Genomic DNA, 20,491 nt, shown 5'->3' on the forward strand with positions numbered 1-20,491 from the left:
ACTTTTTAGGATCTAAAGCAGATGCAAGGTTAATTTGGTTAGGTACAACTTGAAAATTATTGCGCTGAGTTTTATTTATGTCAGTTGGTTAGATCACTTAAGACAGATCTACACTTTTTGAGTAGAGGGGAAAAAAAGATGTGATTGTCTCTATAGGCATTATTTGATTTCATCTGTAGGCCATCATGGCTACAGCAACCCTACACTATTAATTTCTTATAACATACCATAACTTCTTTTGGACAGCAGTGATTCTAGAAAAAAAATCCATATGAAAAACTGATTACTAAACTCAGTTGTCTATAAACAATGCCAGACTGTGCCATCAGCTTGCAATATTTCAAAATTTAACTCTGTCTTGCAGCATTTTGTTCTGCAGCCAACACCTTCCACATTAGCATGATGCCTTGAAAGTGTAATGGCAACGCCCTTCTAGCCCCATCACTCCCCTCTGCTGCAGCAGCTATACCCCCTGATTCTTACATGATTCTGCCTTCCTAAAAAGACACAGGCCTGTTCTCAGTATCAAGGGTAAAACACTGCTAAACTTTCCCTTGGAACACTAGAATCAGTTCTTGCCACCTACATGGGGAAATGACCCGTTTGGTTGGTGAGAAATCAGAGAAACTCCAGTTTTACACTGGCTTTAATGAGGTGAATATTTGATCTATAAAGCAATTTGCTGAGACCTGCAGCATGAGAGCAGGAAAGCTGAGGAGATGAAACTTCTCAGCCTGTTTGGTGCTCCCCAGGCACCGGGCAGCCCTGAGGAGGTGCTGGCACCAGGCTGTGCCTGGCTCACACCAGCCAGCTCAGAGCTCAGAGCTCAGAGCTCTGCTTGGCACAGCTGGGCATGCAGGACAGAGTCAGGGAGCAGAGAGGCCCTGGCAGAATGGGGCGAGGTGCTCAAGGTAAGGAAGTAGTGTATTTAGTATTTACGTGTTTGTCAGGCCAGTGGTTGTCCCACACACATCACAGCCCCGTGTGACAAACAGCCTCGAGTTTAATCCTCCAGCTCCTTTTATAGGAGCTCCAATGACACATGTGGTTGCTTGAGGTCTTAGCCCCATCCAGCTCCCTGGGCAATGATACATCTGCATCTAGAACTGAACGATTCTGGCTGAGAGTCCCTGTGCAGATCAAACCCAACCTATCCTTGCTACCCCAGGGACTCCAATGCCACAAGGAAGGGATCCTGGAGTGGGGACTCAGCATCCTCAGCTCCCTGCCAACACTCCCAGAACCTTGCAGCTCTCTGCACTGCTCTGAAGCTGCACAGAATGAGCAGCCCTGCAGCATCAGAGAACAAGGGACCAGTGCAAGAGGAGCAGCTTCATTCACCAAATTCCTTTCTTACCTACTCCAAACTGGCTGCCTTTTCCTACCATAGCTAATCTTCAAGCAACCTCCCCAACACAGACATTTTAGATGAAAACACACAATATCTACCACTGTTTATTTAACCATAGCAATTTCCAACTTTTTCTATTTTGTGGCTGCCACATTTTCACCTCCAACTCTTACAAACTCCTGTCTCCTCAAAACTCTGCTGTAATGTCTAAACTTTTGGCCACTTCTGTCTCCTTGGTCTCCTGAAGAAAGCAAAAGAGTTTGTCAGCTAAAATTTTTTGCTGTCTCCATCTTTTCTCCCTGCTATCTGGAAACTGTTGGTCAAGACCATAATCAGCAGCAAGATGGAATGGCTAAATGATTAGGGATGTAATTGCCAGTGTTTTGGGATAACTGCTGGTTCTTTAATTAACTTCCTATAAGATTTCAGACAAGATGCATTTTCTGGAGCTTGTTTTTTCAGCAAATTGAATATATCTAAGGATTGGCTACACCTTTATTTAGTACTTGTTTTCTAAAATTCAATTTTCAATAGAAGCAGGGAAACTCTGGGCTTAAAACCTGCACAAATACAGGTCTGAGCAAACTGATTTGTCTTCTACAGGTAATACAAGATTTCCCCCAAAAAGACAGTTTGTAATGACTTGAGCAAGGAGCTCTTGCAGGTGTGTGTGTCAGTGCAGCGGGCAGTGTGCTACCTGAGAAGTCCATCCAGGTGCAGCTGCACTGCTCCACCATGCCCAGGACAAACATTGGTTTGGAGGCACGAACTGAAGCTGGCTCTTGCTCTGAGGCTTCACAAGTCACAGCAAGAGAAATTTGGTCAAATGCCTCCTGGTCTAGACAGGAGATTTCCTCATGCAAAACAGCTAAGTGATGAGACATTTCTAGTTGAATTCAGGGGATCAGGAGAAAGTTCATAATCACATCAAACTATCTGGAGATGTTCATTTATGCAGGAGTATGCTGGGTTTATTGCATAATCTGTTTAATCTTCTAGAATTTTAATGTAATATATTTTGCATTCTCAGTTACACCAGCTAGAAATCTGTCGAAGTTTAATCTGATGTTAATTACTCTGAAAATATTTTCCTTTCTTCCTAACTTTCTCTCTTAATGGGTATAGTTTTCCTTATTTAATGATGAACTGAAATATACAGCATTCATTTCTATAATTAGCAGGTGATTTGAACACAAAATCCTCAAAAATTTGATATATTTAAATGATTTCTTTTGATCAACAGTGTGCAAGAGTATAGTTTTTTTTTTGACAGGGACTTAGAGGAATTACATGTTTGATTTCTTTTGCTGCCTGTGAAAAAACTCAGTGTCATTACACTGTGCGGACTCACGATGCAATATCTGTGCCCACAAACCAAATTCAGACAGTTTCAGGATGTCCTAGGTTTACTTAGGCTTTTTTCTTGTCACTTGTGGAATTAGTCTGAAGGCAATGGCTGCAAACAGCCCAGCCACGAGTGTTTTGCTGTGAGCTGAGCCTCTCTCCCCTGCAGGAATACCGCATTTCCAGCTTCGAGCAGAGGCTGATGAACGAAATCGAATTCCGCCTGGAGCGGACGCCGGTGGATGAATCTGATGACGAAGTCCAACACGAGGAAATCCCCACAGGCAAATACATAGCTCCCATCTTTGATAAGAGACTCAAGCACTTTCGGGTAATGGAAGGATTCCCTATTACATTCACCTGCAAAATTGTTGGAATACCTGTTCCCAAGGTACGTCATTCTCACTGTAACTGCTAAAGGAAAAAAACCCAACTCCCCACTAGTTTCTGTTCAGCCCTCCTAGGCACATGGCTCCGTGGAGAGAGCTCCCAAATGAAAAATATCCCCCACCTTTCTAAAATAACAGTATCTGCTCCTGAGCATGCATCAGGCCTTGAGGTCCAACCATCTGACTCCAGGAGACACAGAACAGCACAAACCCCAGAACTCCCCAGCAAGATGAGAACTGATCTTACCAGTAAAGTGCCTAGAGCCAAGGAAAGAGAGCCTGACAGGCCTGGCTATGATATGCAGCTTCCTGAGCTCAACCTGGAATCATGCTGTTTCACAGTATAACTGATCTGCAAAGCTTTTAATATTCTAAAATTTAATTAGCTATCGCTCAACTTGTGTTATTTTTCTAGTTACTGTTAAGTCATGGGGGTGTGTCTGATCACTACAGGTCTACTGGTTCAAGGATGGCAAGCAGATTTCAAAGAAAAACACACATTTCAAAATGAACAGAGAAGAAGATGGAACATGTTCTTTGCATATTGAAGCTGCTACTAATGATGATGATGGCAACTATACGATTATGGCTGCAAACCCACAAGTAAGGTGTTTTATTTTCTTTTACAAAAACTATTGTTTCATCTTTTTCTAATATACGTTAATAGGAACACAAATTAGGCCACATGCTTTGACATCAAGTGGTGACTATATCACAAATCAGGTGCTTTAGAGCATAGGAGAGAAAACCATATAAAGATGACTGATGAAACTACTCTCCTGCTACACAGACAGTCAAAAGCACTAAGGACAATTTTTCATATTAGTAATTCCTGCCCTAACTCCTTTCCACTCTCTGTTGCTGATAGGTACCTTTTGAGATGTGCTGACAAGACAGGCATGATTTTTCAGGCAGAGAGAAGAGAGCAGGAACAAACAAATAGTTACATTAAATTTGGAACTGTTACCAAACACTATTATATTCTTTATCCGGGATGCAAAGATGTGGATCTGCAAATAGCTTCACTCCCTTACACCATTCTCCCTGACCCCATGTGCTAGCTTAGCTGTTTATTTAGAAGTATATCATACATCAGGCATCTTTTTCCAGTTTTAATGTTTCTCTTTCTAAAAAATATTTTTATTTTCAGTTTCTGTATGTCTGCATTTTAAAGCAGGCCAGTCCAAAGGTAGTAGCAGACAGTACCTGTGGCATGAATAAATAAGCACGGACAGGCACCACTGCTAAATGCATTGCCACAGCCTGGAAGAGTTTGAGAAACCCAGGCCTCAACTGCAGGCTAAAAGCATTTGCTTTAGGGAAATGGTATTCTCACTATAGTTCAGCTACTTTATAAAAATAAAACCTAATGCACTGTAAGAGTTCAATATTTATACTTTAAAATGAAATAAGCCATTAACCAACTATTAATTCTGTTTCCATTGTGAATTGCAGGGGAGGATCAGTTGTTCAGGACACCTGATGGTTCAGAGTGTCCCTTTTCGGGGACGAATATCCACAACTCAGCCTCACAGGTGAAAGAAAAAAGTCCAGCAGACCTTCTTTATGCTTTTTACTGAAGGCATCCAAAATAACCACTGCATTCATTGAACTTCAATTCCCAGTCATAAAATGGAAATAACAGCAGCAGTTCCCTCCCAAAAGGTCACTTCTATGTTTTTGAAGGTCATCCTCAAATACAGGGAAGTTTGAGTACAATTTCATTTACTTGTTGTAGTGGAGCTAAAGACAAGAGATGGATTAGCAAAATGAAATTCAGCCAAAAAAAGCAAAAAGAAGCAAAATCTGGCTTGGGAATCTAAGGATACTACATGATATAGTTAACTTGATAATATTTCTAAAGGGAAAATATGCAAGAATTAAATTACAATCAGTCCATTTCTTTCTGCCCTTTTATGTAACTCAAGCTATCTCTCCATCCTTTTCCTCAATTTCTTCCTTTTTTTTTAACATTAGTAAAAACAATTACCTTCCAAACACACATGTGTGATTTTTGTGTTGCAGAACACGACCCCGGGTGCCAGAGGGAGACAAAGAGGCGGTTCAAGAACGCTTTTTCAGACCATACTTCCTACAGGCTCCAGGTGACATGGTGGCACATGAAGGGCGACTCTGTAGGTTGGATTGTAAGGTACTAACTGGTTCCTCTGTTCACTCTTACTTTCCCTACCTCTGTACATGTAGTGCTACGTGTTTTCATGCACGTATGGCATACATGAACATTTTCCATTCAAGTTTCAATATCTCATTTTAAAAACTATTTCTTAATGCCAATATCTCTGAGCTGATTCCAGGGATTTCTTTTGAACAAATAATCTATGGGATAAAGAACACAGAAAACACAACCCAGAAACAGAAGGCTCACTTACAAGGTTGTTCAAATTATTAGATATGTTCACTGTGTCCTTTACCAGTATGAACTCCAGAAGTTCTTCTCCTTTGTCAGATTCTTAACATAATCCAGAATAGCACAAAGCCATGAGAAAGAGAGGATGCAGCATGTTGCTTTGTGTTCAAATAAATGTTTCCATTGTATTGGAGTGAATTACTGAAGATGAACACTCCCTGAAAAGAGCGAACTGAGCTCAGTTCATTTTACACTTCCCCGGCATGCATAGAGGCAGAAACATCTCCATTTGCTGATTGAAATCTTGGCATGAAAGAGTTGTCAGACATTAGGGTACACAGAGTGAACATCCTGTTACTGAACACCTTTGGGAGCATCATCTGCTCCAACCTGTTCTGGAACCCCTCTAAGTCCCTTCAGTGCAGCAAAGGTGGCAGGGCTGACACTGACCTCTACCCTGAAGAGGGTAGAAGCTCTGAGGCACAAGTTAATGCTCTGAAGATGAGCAAGACTCATTACTACTTAATTCATGGCATAAAGGAGAATGCCAAAGAATTTGGTTATTCCTAGCTCTGCTATCCTGGCAGAGTTTGTGAAGCCTTAAAGCATGTCTAGCATTGCACAGACCTGGGAGACAGCAGTCCTCACTCAGACAAGTTCCACTTCCCTCTTTCTCTGCTTTGTAAAATGTTGCTTGGAAAGCAGCATTTTAGACGTGAGTAAATACTGCTCCCTGTTGAAAAGGTTTTTAATACTACAATACAGTCTAATCTTTCCAAAAATACTTAATTTGTAATGTTCTAAAGCATGCAAGTTAAACAGCTATGAAGTGTTATATCATTCTTCATCAAATTTTACCAAATACAAAGTAATTTGTAAGGAACTTTTTTTGTCCGTGTTAAATTCTGTAGTATTTTACATCAAGGAATTTGATTTCTATTCAGCACCAAAAAAAGGAAAACTAGCATATTATTAAGAGTCTTCCGTGAATCTCATATTTTAATTTCATATTTCAAACTAAGTTTCTTCTTTTCTGACTAAGAAAAATGTAGATATTTCATGTACGTTTAAATCTTTTTTACTTGTTTGTTTTCTCGGTTTCTGCCTTTTGGAAGCCATCAGCAGAGAAACAAAAACTGAGAAATAATTTTTTAAAGAAATCTTTCTGATCTAGCTTTTGACATAATCCAGGTGGCATTTGTGAAAATGAATTTCCTAACCTCTCTCTGCCAGTTGGACACTTGTCTGGAGGTGTTTCCCTGTCTCGTAGGTGAGTGGGTTACCAACTCCAGAGCTGACGTGGCTGCTGAACGGCAAACCTGTGCTCCCGGACAGCAGACACAAGATGCTGGTCAGAGAGACCGGCGTGCACTCTCTGCTCATCGACCCTCTCTCCCAAAGTGATGCTGGGACTTACACTTGCCTTGCCACTAACAAAACAGGACAAAATTCATTCAGTCTGGAGCTCACCGTTGTAGGTAAGAAGCACTGAAAAACTAATCTCAGTGATTAAGCTATCTGTATGCATTTCTTCAAACTTACCTTATATTGTTTCCCTACAAACAATTATAGATAAATAGTTAATGCCCTGAGAGTAGGAAAATCCAACAGCTGTAGATACAGTTATGTAATTTTTATACATATGTATTTCCCTCCCCAGCTGACAGAGGGAAATATACCTGATTCCCTGATGAGTGCACTCCTGTTCCTAAGAGAGGAAGCCATAAGTATTCTGCCTCATTATCACCCATCCTCTCTTGTCTGGGCAAAATGACATTCTTAACTTTCTCCCCAAAAAATGCTTAGGGTTTGAATTCATAATATATATGTTGAGGTATCCCAGATTTCACCCCAGGTTTTATTGGTTTAAAAATGGTTTTAAATACAAAATTTAAATCTGAATACTGCTCTTTAATAAAGCCCTAAAGTATGTGAGACATTGAAATTTATAGATCTGGCATTAATTTTCTGCAATGGTTGTCTGTTTAGACCTATTAGACATGCATATATTATTTTATGAACTTCAGTTCTGCCTATTATTTATTTTATGTTCCCTTACAGAGGCTATGTCATGGCATTTCACTTCCCTTCCAACATCCCACTAAAAATTCACAACCTATTTTGGTATCACAAGAATAATTTTTATCACGTTCTCCCATACTATCCAAAGAGAAACAAAGAATAAGTTATCTGTTGAATAATTATTTTTCCAGCAAAGGAAGTCAAAAGAGCCCCCATGTTTCTGGAGAAACTTCAGAACTGTGGTGTTCCAGAAGGCTACCCTGTCAGGTTGGAGTGCAGGGTGGTGGGAATGCCACCTCCCGTGTTTTACTGGAAGAAGGACAACGAGACCATCCCATCAAACAGAGAGAGGATGAGGTACTGCACCATAACACCCATGCCTGAAGTCTCTTGTGGCTGGCCTGTTTCCATGAAAGCCTCTGTGATGAGTACAGACGGTGGTGCTTTGTAACAACTGCTTTCACCCACAGAAAGCTGTAGAGATCTTTCCTCCCTGTGGGGTGCACAATGGCAGTTTCCTTGGTTCAGAACAAAGGCACGATGCACCCCTGCCTCAGAGAGTGGGGACAGAGCCTGTGGGCCACAGGCCTGCCAGAGGGTATTGATCTCCTTATCAAACATACCCTGATATGGCATTTTAGTGCATTTCAGCACCTTATTCTCTCTAAGCTGTTCTTTCCCAGTTTAGTTCCAACTAGGTATCAATTCAAACTCAGAACAGCTTCTGTGCCCCAGAGCATGGGATAATAGAGAATTTATCATGTCAGATAGAGAAATTTAACAAAGTTGGTCACAAACAAAAGTAAAGACTTTGATCCACGCTTACAAAATACAAAAAATTCAAGTTCGGCTCTTGCAGTCAATGCATCACTATTTTTTTAATTTTTGCAAAAGAAAAGCTGATGAAATAATGTGCCTGGCTGTAATTATAAATGACAAATGAAGTGCTTTCTTTTTTTAAGATTTCTACTTCAGCATATATCTGACTTTTAGTATTTTATTTCACTTGGTTCCAAGTAACAACTTGATGCAGTCACTGGATCTCTGAGATGAGTTCCAAGAAGTACCACCCCTTCACACACACCCCCCTGCAGCCATCAGTACAGAAAGCTGCTCTGCAGCAGTGCCTGTCAGGGATAGACACCAGGCACAAGGGAAAGCGTTCTTAGAAAACTCTTCTAGTGGTCACCCTGTTCCCACCCAGAGACTGCTGCCCCTCTCCAAAAACCCCACCTAACCCTGACCTTCTACAGCCTATAGTCTATATGGTTTGGACCCAGTCCTCTTTAATATATCTATAGATCATCTGGAGGAGGGAATTGAGTCTGCCATTAGCAAATTCATGGATTACACCATATATGTGTTCCCATTTCGTAGGGATTGTGTATGTACACACATACATACACATTGTAGTTACTGGAAAATTAGCAACTCTCCTAAAATGCCACGTTTCCTTTCGCAAAAGGTTAGAAAAAAATTTTTGCTTCAGCTCAGCAGAGGAATGGCAACCTGCCACACCCCACAGTGCCAGGAGCAAGCATAAGAGTTGTGACAGCTCTGCTATTTCAGCCAGCTGAGACCAGAAACCCCAAAGGCTTCCAGTGGCTGTGCACAGACCCACGGGCAGCACCGTCCCTGCTTGTCCCTGTCTTGTCTCACTGTTGCCTTCCTGCCTGAAGCCAAGAGAGGTTTTTGTACCACAACAAGGACACACCCCAGCTCCTACACTACTGCACCCCCAGCACAAGGCAAATCGTGTCATGCAGGGAACAAAGGGTGAAATGCTCCCTTTTTTATTAGAGCACAAAATGTCCCCTTGTCCTGCAAGCCCATGGTTTCATTCCGGTTCATACAGAACCAAAATCTCAAATTTCAGAACACCCTGGAACTTCAAGTATTCTGAAGTGCTCTTCTCACACCTCTTCTTTTATAATGAGAGAAACACTTGGGTTGATAAAAAGGACCAGCCTCAGCCTAGAGAGCAGAGGAGTCTCAGTTCTATTATATCCTGCTGAAAAGTTTTTCCTGGAAAGTGCAGCCACAAAGTCTTAGATCACTGGAGAGCAAAGGAAGTGGAGGGAACAACCAAGTAGCTTTCTTTCAGAGTGTTGGCTAAACAAATCTTTCTGATTTTCCCACTTGGTCATTTTCTCATGGAAAAGCATGCCCAAAGAAAGTTTCTAACTGTCTCTAGTTGCTGTTGTAAAAAATATCACAACTTTGTACAAGTCTTCTTGGTATTTTAAGTTCTTTTTCCAGCTTCTGAACTGGGAAAAATACAGTATGATTGTGCAGCAGCTTTGCTGCACAGGTTTAGCTCATTAGTATTCAATAAATAACACTAATATTAACAAATACAGAGTAACAACTCAGCTCCCACAGTCACACCATGGCTGTGCACAACTGAGAGGAGCCAGAACAGATCTGAGATTTCCTGATCATTGTTTGAGGCCATACTGAAAGCCAATCTATTGACTATAGACTGATACCTCTTTGTGAGTAAAGATGACAACGTATCTGTTTCATATTTAATATACATATTTTAAAATCTGAAAGCTGATGTGCTCTTGAGAAATACTAATTCCCAAACACTTGTTTTCCAGCATGCATCAAGATACAACAGGCTATGTCTGCCTCCTGATCCAGCCTGCCAAGAAAGCAGATGCTGGCTGGTACACCTTGTCTGCAAAGAACGAAGCTGGCATTGTCTCCTGTACTGCTCGACTTGACATATATGGTGGGTATTGGCTGGGAGAGAAAACAGGGCCCCACTGGTTCCTAGTCTGCATTTGACATGGGTTAGAAATCAGCGTCACAGCATGGCCACAGTTTTGTAAGGCCCCAGAAGAGATAAAATCATACAGCTAAATGGCCAAACCAGCCCTGCTGCACTGGCAGGAGGGAGAGTAAAGACAAAACGCCCAAATTTTGCACAATATTCTCTACTCCCATTTTCCACCTCCCAGAATCCCTAGACACATAAGCATGTATTTTCAAGTTGAACTTTAACTCTTCTGCCTCTAACAAGTCTGTGCTACAGCCCTGACCTGACAGAGCAATGAATTGCACACAAGAAAGTTGTTCCCTTCTTCCACAGAGCATGGGGGTGCAAACCAAGCCTAACTGATAGGGGCTACTTTACATCCCATACATTTGTCTAGGACTCAGAAAGCCCCAGCCCATCTCAAGAACTACAGCACATCACTTAACTGTTATCTCTGCAAGATGGAATAGAAAAAGCAGAGTATTTGATCACTTAAGCAGCACATTAAAACAGAAAGCATGTTCCACAAACTGGATTGTATCTATATGTATATATTCCACAAACTGGTTGGATTATAACCAGACCCTTAAAGGAAAAAAAAACAAAGAGCCCTTGTTTCCAAACTCGTATTTCCATTTTGGTTTTTAAACCCTGCCTAATTATCAGAAGTAAGGCACCACTGTATATCTGTCAGCCTCCTGCCACCTTGTGGTGATATGGGCAAGAGTAATGGAAGGCTCAAAAGAGGGCTATGGAGAGGCTGATTTAAGAAAGGTGAAACAAAATTTTAAAATTCCTTAGGCATCTAAAAGTTGAAAGACATAAATTTTCAAATGAAGGATTCAAGACACAAACAGGAAAAATACAGAAATCAAGAAATGTTTCCCAATTCCAACCACATTTTCTAAGATATGCAACTCACACCCCAAAGTGAGTGACAGAAGTAATTTTTCTTTATGCTATTCTGAATGGGTGGAGTAGAGAGATTGAAGATGAGGTCTGATATTTACAATTCTGCATGCAAAGAAAAATAATAATGAGTAAATAATGAATACAAGTAGAAACAAATTGGGCACTGCAAGAAAAAAAGGAAGCTCTTTTAAAAATATTTCCAGATAGGGTCAAAATTCAGCATGGAAAGACATTTCTTATCAATGCTTAACATGTAGATTATTGTCTCCCACACGAAGTTCCCTCAGAGCATTGGAGCCTGAGCTTGACTTCCATTTTCATACCCTTTCCTTTTAACTGTTGACAGATATATCTCTCTAATTTGGGTGCAGACCTGTATGGATAAACACTGGCTAAGACAATATAATTTTCCCTTGTCTGAAGTGTTTTAGGGATAACAACTACTAGATATTATGCAATACAATATTTTTACAAAATTGTAGCAGTATTTGTAGCATATGTTCATATGGCAACATGTAGAATGGTACTTTTAAATTATTGAATATGTATCTTTGGATTACATTCCTTTCAGTATTTAAAAAAATTATCTAGAAAGCACGTTAGTAGTTTTAACTACTATGGCAATAAAGATTGTAATCACTTTTTTGAAGAAAAGCCATGCAGAGGCTGAAACAGTACAAAATCAGAGCCTTGGCCACTTTGTTCATCTCTGTTCATGCTATCTATCTATGTTTTTAGTTTTGATTGCAAGAGCTTTGGAGAAGACTCCAAAGATTCAGTCATTAAATTTTGGACTTTGTGAAATTCATGCAAACATTGCCATGGAATTGAACAGGGATGAAATCTTACCTGTAGACTTCAAGAGAATTGCTGAACATACAAACATTGCCAATGATAATATTTGAAAGAACAGAGCCTAACCCAGAAAGACCAATGCTGTGCTCTCTTCAAGGATGTTGGAAGCAACTTTCCGGGTGTGTGGATTGATTTCCACTGCTTGTTTGTGACCCAAACTAGAGGTTTATAGAGCCCATTGTGTTTCTGTTGCTGCAGCTCAGTGGCACCGTCAAATTCCACAAGCACTGAAGCTCCGGCCCGGGGGCAGCCGCTACACGAACCTCAGCAGCCAAGGACTCGACATCTTCTCTGCCTTTCCAGCTCCTGAGAGCCCTGTGCTGTTTTCATCCCCAGCCCAACAGTTGGTGGAGAGTGAAGAACTTTGAAAAACAAACACTTGTTCCAGTTGCACCTGCGGAGATACTTAGAACTGTGAAAAACTAAATAATAAAAACAAAAGAGGTACAACTCACGATGCTCAAGGTTTACAAGCAACTTGTTTGTAATTAAGTGTTCTGCTGCTGCAAAGGCTGCAAGCAATATATCATACAAGACTTTTGCATATGATTTTAATGCAGGATAATTGTGGTATGGAGTGTTGTGCAATAAATTCAGTACTGTGTAGTTTGCTAAGAATTACATAGTCAACATAGTTTTCAGCACCTAAAAGCCAATACCACTTTTACTTCTTGAATTAGAGCTACTGCACTGTAGCTGCCATGGTAAGGATTGATGATGATTAGCTGGGATACTGCCAGTGAAAACACTGACATTACAGTAACACCAATCCTGAATGAGGGTAAACAACAAGACTTTGAATGTAGTTTTGAAAAACACGCCAAATAATCAAAAAGCACAAGTTAAATCGAAAAGATGTAACTCATTTTTATATATTATTATTATGCCAGCCTATGCTGGAATTTCTGAACTCCAGACTAAGTAAATATAGCATTTCATGTAGGTACAGCTGTATACCCTAAATATTTATATCTGTGTGTGTGTGTACTCTATGAACTGTGTATTCTTGGTGTAAGGGTTCATTAAATAAGGTACAAGGCATGTGCATAAGGTGCATAGGAAATGGAAATTCCTCTTGTCTGAAGCATGTTCTCTTGAGCCCATAACTGAAACTATTTACCAGATGTGATTCATACTTTTTCTTTCCCATGTTTGTGATCCTCTGACTTTAACATGGATCATACCAAACTTGTCCCTTCATGGCTTTTAAATATCAGTCTCATTTTCCTAATTTTCAATGTGCATCTACCATCTAGCTCATTTTATGGCTAAATGGAAAGGAATTATGCCTGGTATATTTTTGCCACCATTTAGGAAACAATCACAAGGGTAGTGGCTAATAGGAAGACAGAAAATTCTGTTAATATACAAAAGTTACGAAGTTAAGCAGCAGTTATATGCAAAAAGCTAAAAAACTAACAGTAATAATAAATAAGGCAAATTAATGAAAGCCCAACGGAAGGTGTTAAGTGTCAACACTTAATGATTGACTTAAATATATTTGGCATCTATACAATTATATTAATACCCCAGCTGTTAGAATCTGTGAATGTTTAATATGTTTTCCTGCATCTTTACATCACTGCTAACCCTCTCTTTAGACAATGGTTTCAAGCACTTCTTACTTACTGCTTTTAACATGGCTGAAGAATGCAACAAAGTCATGATCAAAGTCACAGAGATGAAAAAAAATTTTAATAGATACTTTCATTTTTGACTATGTTTGGGGATTCTTCAAATTTAAAATTTGAGCTTTCAAAAACTCCATATGCAAAGAAAACAATGAAGAGTTATCTTAAGAGCAAAAGAATATTGGATATAGCCAGAGACTGAGAAAGATGTCTTTCACTGAGCTTCCCACAAAGAGAGCTTCTGTTGTTCCTTACTATTGATTCCCTCAGGATTTAGAGGAAGTTAATTTCTTGTCTTGTTTTCTTCCCACCTGAGTGAACACCATAAAACAAAACCATCATTATAACTCTTACACTTTTGTTAGCAATCTCAGGCAATTCAATCCAGACTGGACAGACCAGAAACGTAAAACAATCTTATCCTAAGAGTTAAAACAAGGAACAGGTGTTTCCAAGGGAAAGCATATTGCCCACATTGTACCTCTTCCCTGGAAATCAAAATAAAACTCATGGCTATTGAAAGTGATGCATTGAGTTAAGTGATTTCAGTAATGAGATGCAGAACTTAAGTCATAATGTGGCTCTGATCTTCTAGGATAGAAAATCTACTGCTCCTATTACCTTCATTTGTTTTTTAGGATGACTTAGGGATTCCAAAACTATACCCAAAATTTCAAGTTTCCCATATTAGTTACTCTTGGAAAAATAATCCAAGAAAAGTTATTGGATTTTGCTTGCTTAATTCAGTGCTGTTGGGAAATGGAAAGGTTGGAAATTAAGACACAAAAGATCAAACTCACATCTACAGACCTGGTCTTCCCACCATTTCAGAAAGAGAGTAGGTTTTGAACTCAAGTATTCCAGGTCATCAGGCTTTATCCCTAAGCACAGGCTTAGTCAAGAGATTGCCTGCTTGGAAGTCCCCCATGGCCCCTTCTCCTGGCTGGGAGTGAGGGGTTGGACCAGATGACCCCTGAGCTTTTTTCAGACGTAAAACACTCTTTGCTTCCTAAATTATTTTATTTTCCACTGCCTGTCTAGATATCCTACCTAGATTAAGTTATTTGTCAGCTGAGTAGAAACTAAGAATTCAAGCATGCACAAACTTTTCCTTTTTGCTGGAATCTAACCCATTAGGTAAGCCCAGCTACAAGAGTTCTTCACACAGTGTAGAAGAAAGGAATGCCAGTACCCCCCACTGGCAAGTACCTGGTTACCAGTGCTGGAATCATACTGACCAGAATTACTGACAGCAGCAGTGGTTCTCACATTTTACAGCATCAGACGTCACACCCAAAAACTCAATGCAAATTAAAACACAAAGTGCACAGTGCAAACATGCAAACCAGAGGAGTGTCCCCAAACTCACATCATTATAACCTGAGCTGACATGCTGACCATTATGTGCTACAATGTTTCTTACAATGTCCATTCAGTTTTTCGGAAGTGGGAGGACAAGAAGCTGAAAGACTTTTCCCAAAGATCTGTCATTCAAGTCATTCAAGAAGGGGCCCCAGAAATCTCAGTGCGAGTCAGGCTATGGAAGGCAGATCACCAAAAATGTGTTAGCTGAACTGTAATAGTCTCTCCTGAACCATATTTCCTAGCAAAAAGATCAAAACCCTTCACATTTCCCTAGAAAATGCAGATGTCAGCAATTTCAATTCCTTTCAGTAGCTCAGATAAAAACAAAGTCACACTCTGATCCCAAATGGTCTGTTGTTACATTTTGTTCCTTAACTGCTAGAGGACATCTCTCCCCTGCATGTGCTGAGCCCACGCAGTGAGCCTGTAAAAGCAGCCCGTGGGAATGGATGCCAATGCTTTTCACAGGTGCTATTGATGTGCTCATCAGAAGGAAGAACTTGCAAGAAAAAGACATCAAAATTACATTTGTGCTGTTAAGTGGTGGAAAAGACAAGAGAAAAAAGCCTGTGGAAGGGAAGGAGAGCAGGACAGTCCTATGTTGCCACACCATGTCAGGATGTGTTAGAGCCACTCTGCTCCCTCCTGAACAACCTGGCTGCTCACTGCTGCTCTTCACTGAATAACCAGTTCCACTTCACACTGTCACAGCTTTCATTCTCTCATTCAGGACAGGCTACTGCAGCAACAAAACTGCATGTTAGACCTTCCACTAAAGTCACTGTTAGTTATTAACTGCCAAAATCCACGAAACCACCACAATGTGGAGCATAATTCTGTATAAGTGTGATACAGAAACGCCCATGTTTGTAACCTCTCAAGTGTTCACAGATTCACAATCTTGTAGGTTTATTTAGTTTCCCATTTCCTCCTAGTCCTGCTTTTGTATACAACCAATCAGAGGCACAGTATATTGCACACTAGAGCAGAAATGACATCTTTTGTGCTGCAATTCTCTATTTCAAAAAGTATTCTTTTTGCTTTAAACTTTTGGTCCAGAATGATGCAAAGCCAGCTTACAGCAGCATTACATTTGGGGCTGCATTGATATCATTGGACCTCCTTCCTTAAAACCACTGGACTGAGTTCCTTATTTCCACATGGAAGCAACCCTTCTGAACGCCTCACATCTGCTAACATGAGGAGATGAGAGCACACACTGCAAAAAGGAAAACCCAAGTCTGCAGTTTTCATCTCAATACGCAAACAACTGCCAGTCCCAATCGTTTACAGCAATTGTAGGGACTTCAACCAATAAATCTGGAATACAGATTCATTTAAGAACTGTGTTCTTAATGCTACCAGGTTTAAAAGCACTAGTTTCTGAAAAACGTCTTTACAAAACCTAATGAAATATTTATATTGTTAATACTGGAGAAGTGATTCATTGAAAATTGCCTTATTATTTCCAATACAAAAATGTTCACTTTGAGCCTTAACATTCTAGTTAATATTTCTTCTTGATTAAAGTTGATATTTTTCATTTTTTTTCTAAAGTCATTCTCACTGGGAAGAAAAATGCTCACATCAGTTTTATAGTATATTTTAACTGCACGGGAAAGGAAAAAAAAAAAAAAAAAACACCTGCCTGTTCAGTAATGTATTTCCCTTCATCTCACCTGAACTTAAATAAATGTTTCAGAGTTGCATACAAGACTGTGCCCTTCACATGTTCAAATAATTGTGAAAATGTGCAACAATGCCAGAAGTTTTCTCAGAACTTTGCTGTGACAGCTGATTAATGAAATCAGACTACATTATTTAGAAGAAAATAATAAATATTCTTGAGTTATATACTAGCAATTCTTCTAGTAGGTAGCTGTGAAATAAAGTTGTTGCTTTTTTAAACAATTCTTGGTATCAATTCCCATCACTTTTAAAACCTGCTCCTACCTACGGTGTGCCATAGCTGAACTCCATGGTGTCTCAAAAATTCATTGAGTGTCTGCCTGTCCATGGGTCAGGTGGCCTCTGTGCCTGTTATACCTGTTTGCTGCCTGCAGAGCAGCCCTGCTCAGCTCTCCTGCTGCACACAGGGCCTGGCACAGAGCCCTGATCTTTGCAACCCCTGCCTGTGCACCCAGCACTTGAACAGGAAAAAGCTGAATGAGGGCAACTCAAACACACAAACCACACTGAATAATTGAACATCTTTTTTTGTGTAAGGGTCCATTAGTACATTTTGGAATGGGTTTTAAATAAGCTGCAGAACCAAACCAAACACTTGAAGGAATCTGGATCTCATAGCTCAGGTAGAGAAGAGAACAGGACCATAAAAAGGATGAGTCCTGCAACTTCTGCACTCCCATGTAACCGTGTTTCTCCATTCCCACCTGATTTCCACGTACTTCTGTGCCTGCCAGGTCAAAGGAAATGTTCTTAAAACCATTTTAGCTCAGCTACAGCTCTATGAGCTGAAGCGGTTCCTTCACATCTTATAATTTCCTCTGAGCAGCACAAGTTGCTTCTATTAATGCCTTTATACATCAAGTCCACTATAAGAAACCATTTATTGCATAATCAAAAGAAATCTTGGGCCATATGTGTGTGAATTTAAGTGGAGTTCTCCATTTATGCCAGTGGGAATTCTGTTCAGAAACTGACCATCCTTTGTGAGTTAGCACAGTCTGTTAGCAACAGGAAACACAGTTTTGTAAAGAAATGGAAAAACATTGAGGACAATCTGAGATATTAGAAAAATATTACTATACACCCCAGGCTGCAGAAAGCAGTCAAAAATGAACTTCTTATTCCTTGGAGTTACATATGCAGACACTTCAAGCAAATTTAGTAAGGTATCTTTTGCATGCTAATTTCTGTACAAATGAAAACTGAACCACAAATTAGTAGACAATATGAAAATGTACTCTTTAGCAGAAGAGACATTTAAATATTATACAAGGGGTTGGTTGGAGGTCTTGAAGCTAGGTTTGCTTGACATGTAATTAAAGTTTAAAATATAGAGAATTTTTAAGAAGTGGAACGAGTACCAGGTGAATATTTTTTTAAGATATCTGTGTAGGGGACTGCTTCTCCATAAATAAACATGTCTTCATCCTCAGTGCACTTGGTGTTTTCCCCTGGATATCTTGTAGAAATAGAAGAGCTAAACATACTTAGAGAAAAAGCAGCTCTTCTATGTATTATTTTAAAAATCTGGGTGAATTTCACTCCTATCTACAGAGAACCGTATCCATATTGCTGAGCTCAAATAGCTGGAATCCCAAGAGTAATGGTACCTATGTTAAGGCAAAAGTTTCCTTTGGCAAATCAATTCCTTTGGCCTGGAAATAGCACTTTTTAAAATTAGTTCCTAGTGAATCCCATCACAGGAGGGACTTCCACAAAGATTTTACACAGAAAAATTTACTTAACAATATAGAAGGAGTGAGTTAAATATTGAAATACCTAATGATACTCATGCTTCCCCACAGGAGGAAGCTGCAGTGCCATTGACTTTACAAATGTACAGCAGAGGTCAGGGACATTATTACTTTGAAGAATGGGTACTGTAGCACCATTTCAGAATTCTAGTCAAGAAATGGGACTTGCCCTGTGTGTACATATAGTACAAGATGGACTGTGCACTATATACCTCATAAATGGTGAGATGGAAGACAAAAGCCTAAAAATTTGGGATGAATGGAAGTTGAAAACATGTTGTTGATGATGAAGAAGGCACTTGAATTTTTATTGCTAACATACATTTTGGGAATGTGCTACCCTAATTCTGCTTTCAGCTGCTGCAAAGTCACTGCAGTTAAAAATGCTACTCTAGTTCCAAGCCCAAAAATAACTCTGGGCATGTCAAAACAGGGTGATAGGATTAGAAGAATCACAAAAGCACAGTACCTGTAGCTTCAAATAGAAAACCCTGCAGAAAGTCCTTTCAGAAAAATAGAGGTTTATTTCCCACAAACAGTTCATGGAATTCCACAGTGAGTTCCAACAGTGAAACACATATATGTAGAGTATGCAAGACATATTTAATGAAGCAAGCATTTGTCATCCTCAAAGCTCCCACAATAACGTGGTTCTACAATTACAGTGATAACTGGACAGATGGACCAAATGTAGTACTGATAGTACAAACAAAAGTATTTCAGATTTGCACTGCAGTGTTCAGTGGGACAAAGATTTATGGGCAGACAAAACTCAGCCTCTGAGAACACACCAAGCTCTGAGCATCTAAGCTCTGGCCTATTTGGAGGCCTAACAGAAGCCATGATTATATAAGGGGAGGGAGCATGAAATGCCCACACCAGCAAAGTCCAGTACAGAAGGTGGCTCAGAGCCATTACCTGACCAGCATCAAAAAGTCAGTGGGGAACAAATATTTGGGAGCAATAATCAAACCCAAGTCAAATTATCACTTTTACATTTCACAAATATCACTGAAGTATTTGTAAAGGAAAGCTATTAAAAGAAATCAATGATTTACTGAATAGTTGTTTTGTTTGAGAAGTCCCAACCAGCTTGGATATTATCTGCTTTTCAAACTGCACTCAGAATTTTTAATGATCTAACTTTCCCATCACCTCAACTCACTCCCCAAAAGGCTTTGACAGATAATCAATAGACAGCTGTCTGTGCACTACACAGAATTTACCCTGCTCCCTTCACTACTACAGTAAACTGAAAATCCCAACTTCAGCACTGCTCCCTCCCAAGAAACAAAACCAGTACAGCATTAGATAAAATCACAATTTTCCCAGCAGCAATATTATTAATTATAAATAAAGGTATCAATAAACATTCATGTCCCATTAGCACAACAAAATCTAAGAGATAGGGATTACAGGGGAATATAACTTTAACCATATTGATCAGAAGCAGAGATTGATACCGTGACCTGATTTATAAGTGCTCATTACCTACATACTGCACTGAAGTACTTTGCAGGACTTCAATTTCAATTCTTAAGAACTTTTGGTAACATGAGCACAGATATTTTATGGTTTGTGTTGCTTTGTTCCTCTTTATGAGAGTTTATTACCATTTAATCATTCCCTGCACACTAGTCCATTATTTTTTTAACTATATCATCATATGCAGGAGAAAATAAAGTACAAAGCTGCACAGAAGAAACAAAATTGGAAGAGAAATGGCTGTTAAGTACTTTTACCTGAATTACTGCAATGTCATGTCTCACAAAAACAAATCATGCCAGTAGTGCAGAAGCATCAATAGTGTTCTTGCACTCTACTCTGGCATTTTTCCTGTTCTACTGTATTCCACTTTGCACCTCAGCTTTAGGCAAGCTTTCTGTATCATATAATCACATTACTTATTTGGATGCAATTCCTGTTTCAGTACGGAAAACCCACTGCTGTTAGCAGTGCAGGTGAGACTGTGTCCACCTGAGGTTTACAGCTAACACAGGAGGGTAAGAGAGCACATCATTTAATTAAGAACTGCATTCATTGTTAT

The 20,491-nt window shown here is 39.7% G+C and overlaps 2 protein-coding genes across 4 annotated transcripts in view; one reads left to right on the forward strand and one right to left on the reverse strand.

Annotated features, from left to right (window-relative positions):
* The window catches only part of MYPN (myopalladin), a 69,706-nt gene extending 52,794 nt beyond the window's left edge, over window positions 1-16,912 (forward strand). For all 3 annotated transcript variants that reach the window (XM_002190720.5, XM_072930785.1, XM_030275571.4), the window contains exons 13-20: window positions 2,865-3,086; window positions 3,538-3,687; window positions 4,540-4,619; window positions 5,110-5,236; window positions 6,723-6,930; window positions 7,666-7,831; window positions 10,078-10,211; window positions 12,204-16,912. In XM_002190720.5, coding sequence (XP_002190756.5) covers window positions 2,865-3,086; window positions 3,538-3,687; window positions 4,540-4,619; window positions 5,110-5,236; window positions 6,723-6,930; window positions 7,666-7,831; window positions 10,078-10,211; window positions 12,204-12,373 — 1,257 coding nt within the window. In that variant the 3' untranslated portion in view covers window positions 12,374-16,912. The remainder of the gene's footprint in view (window positions 1-2,864; window positions 3,087-3,537; window positions 3,688-4,539; window positions 4,620-5,109; window positions 5,237-6,722; window positions 6,931-7,665; window positions 7,832-10,077; window positions 10,212-12,203) is intronic.
* PBLD (phenazine biosynthesis like protein domain containing) overlaps window positions 1-20,491 on the reverse strand; it is a 72,202-nt gene that overhangs the window by 20,444 nt on the left and 31,267 nt on the right. The gene's annotated exons all lie outside the window — the stretch shown is intronic.

The sequence above is a fragment of the Taeniopygia guttata genome, chromosome 6, assembly GCF_048771995.1.
Source record: "Taeniopygia guttata chromosome 6, bTaeGut7.mat, whole genome shotgun sequence".
Classification (NCBI taxonomy): domain Eukaryota; kingdom Metazoa; phylum Chordata; class Aves; order Passeriformes; family Estrildidae; genus Taeniopygia; species Taeniopygia guttata.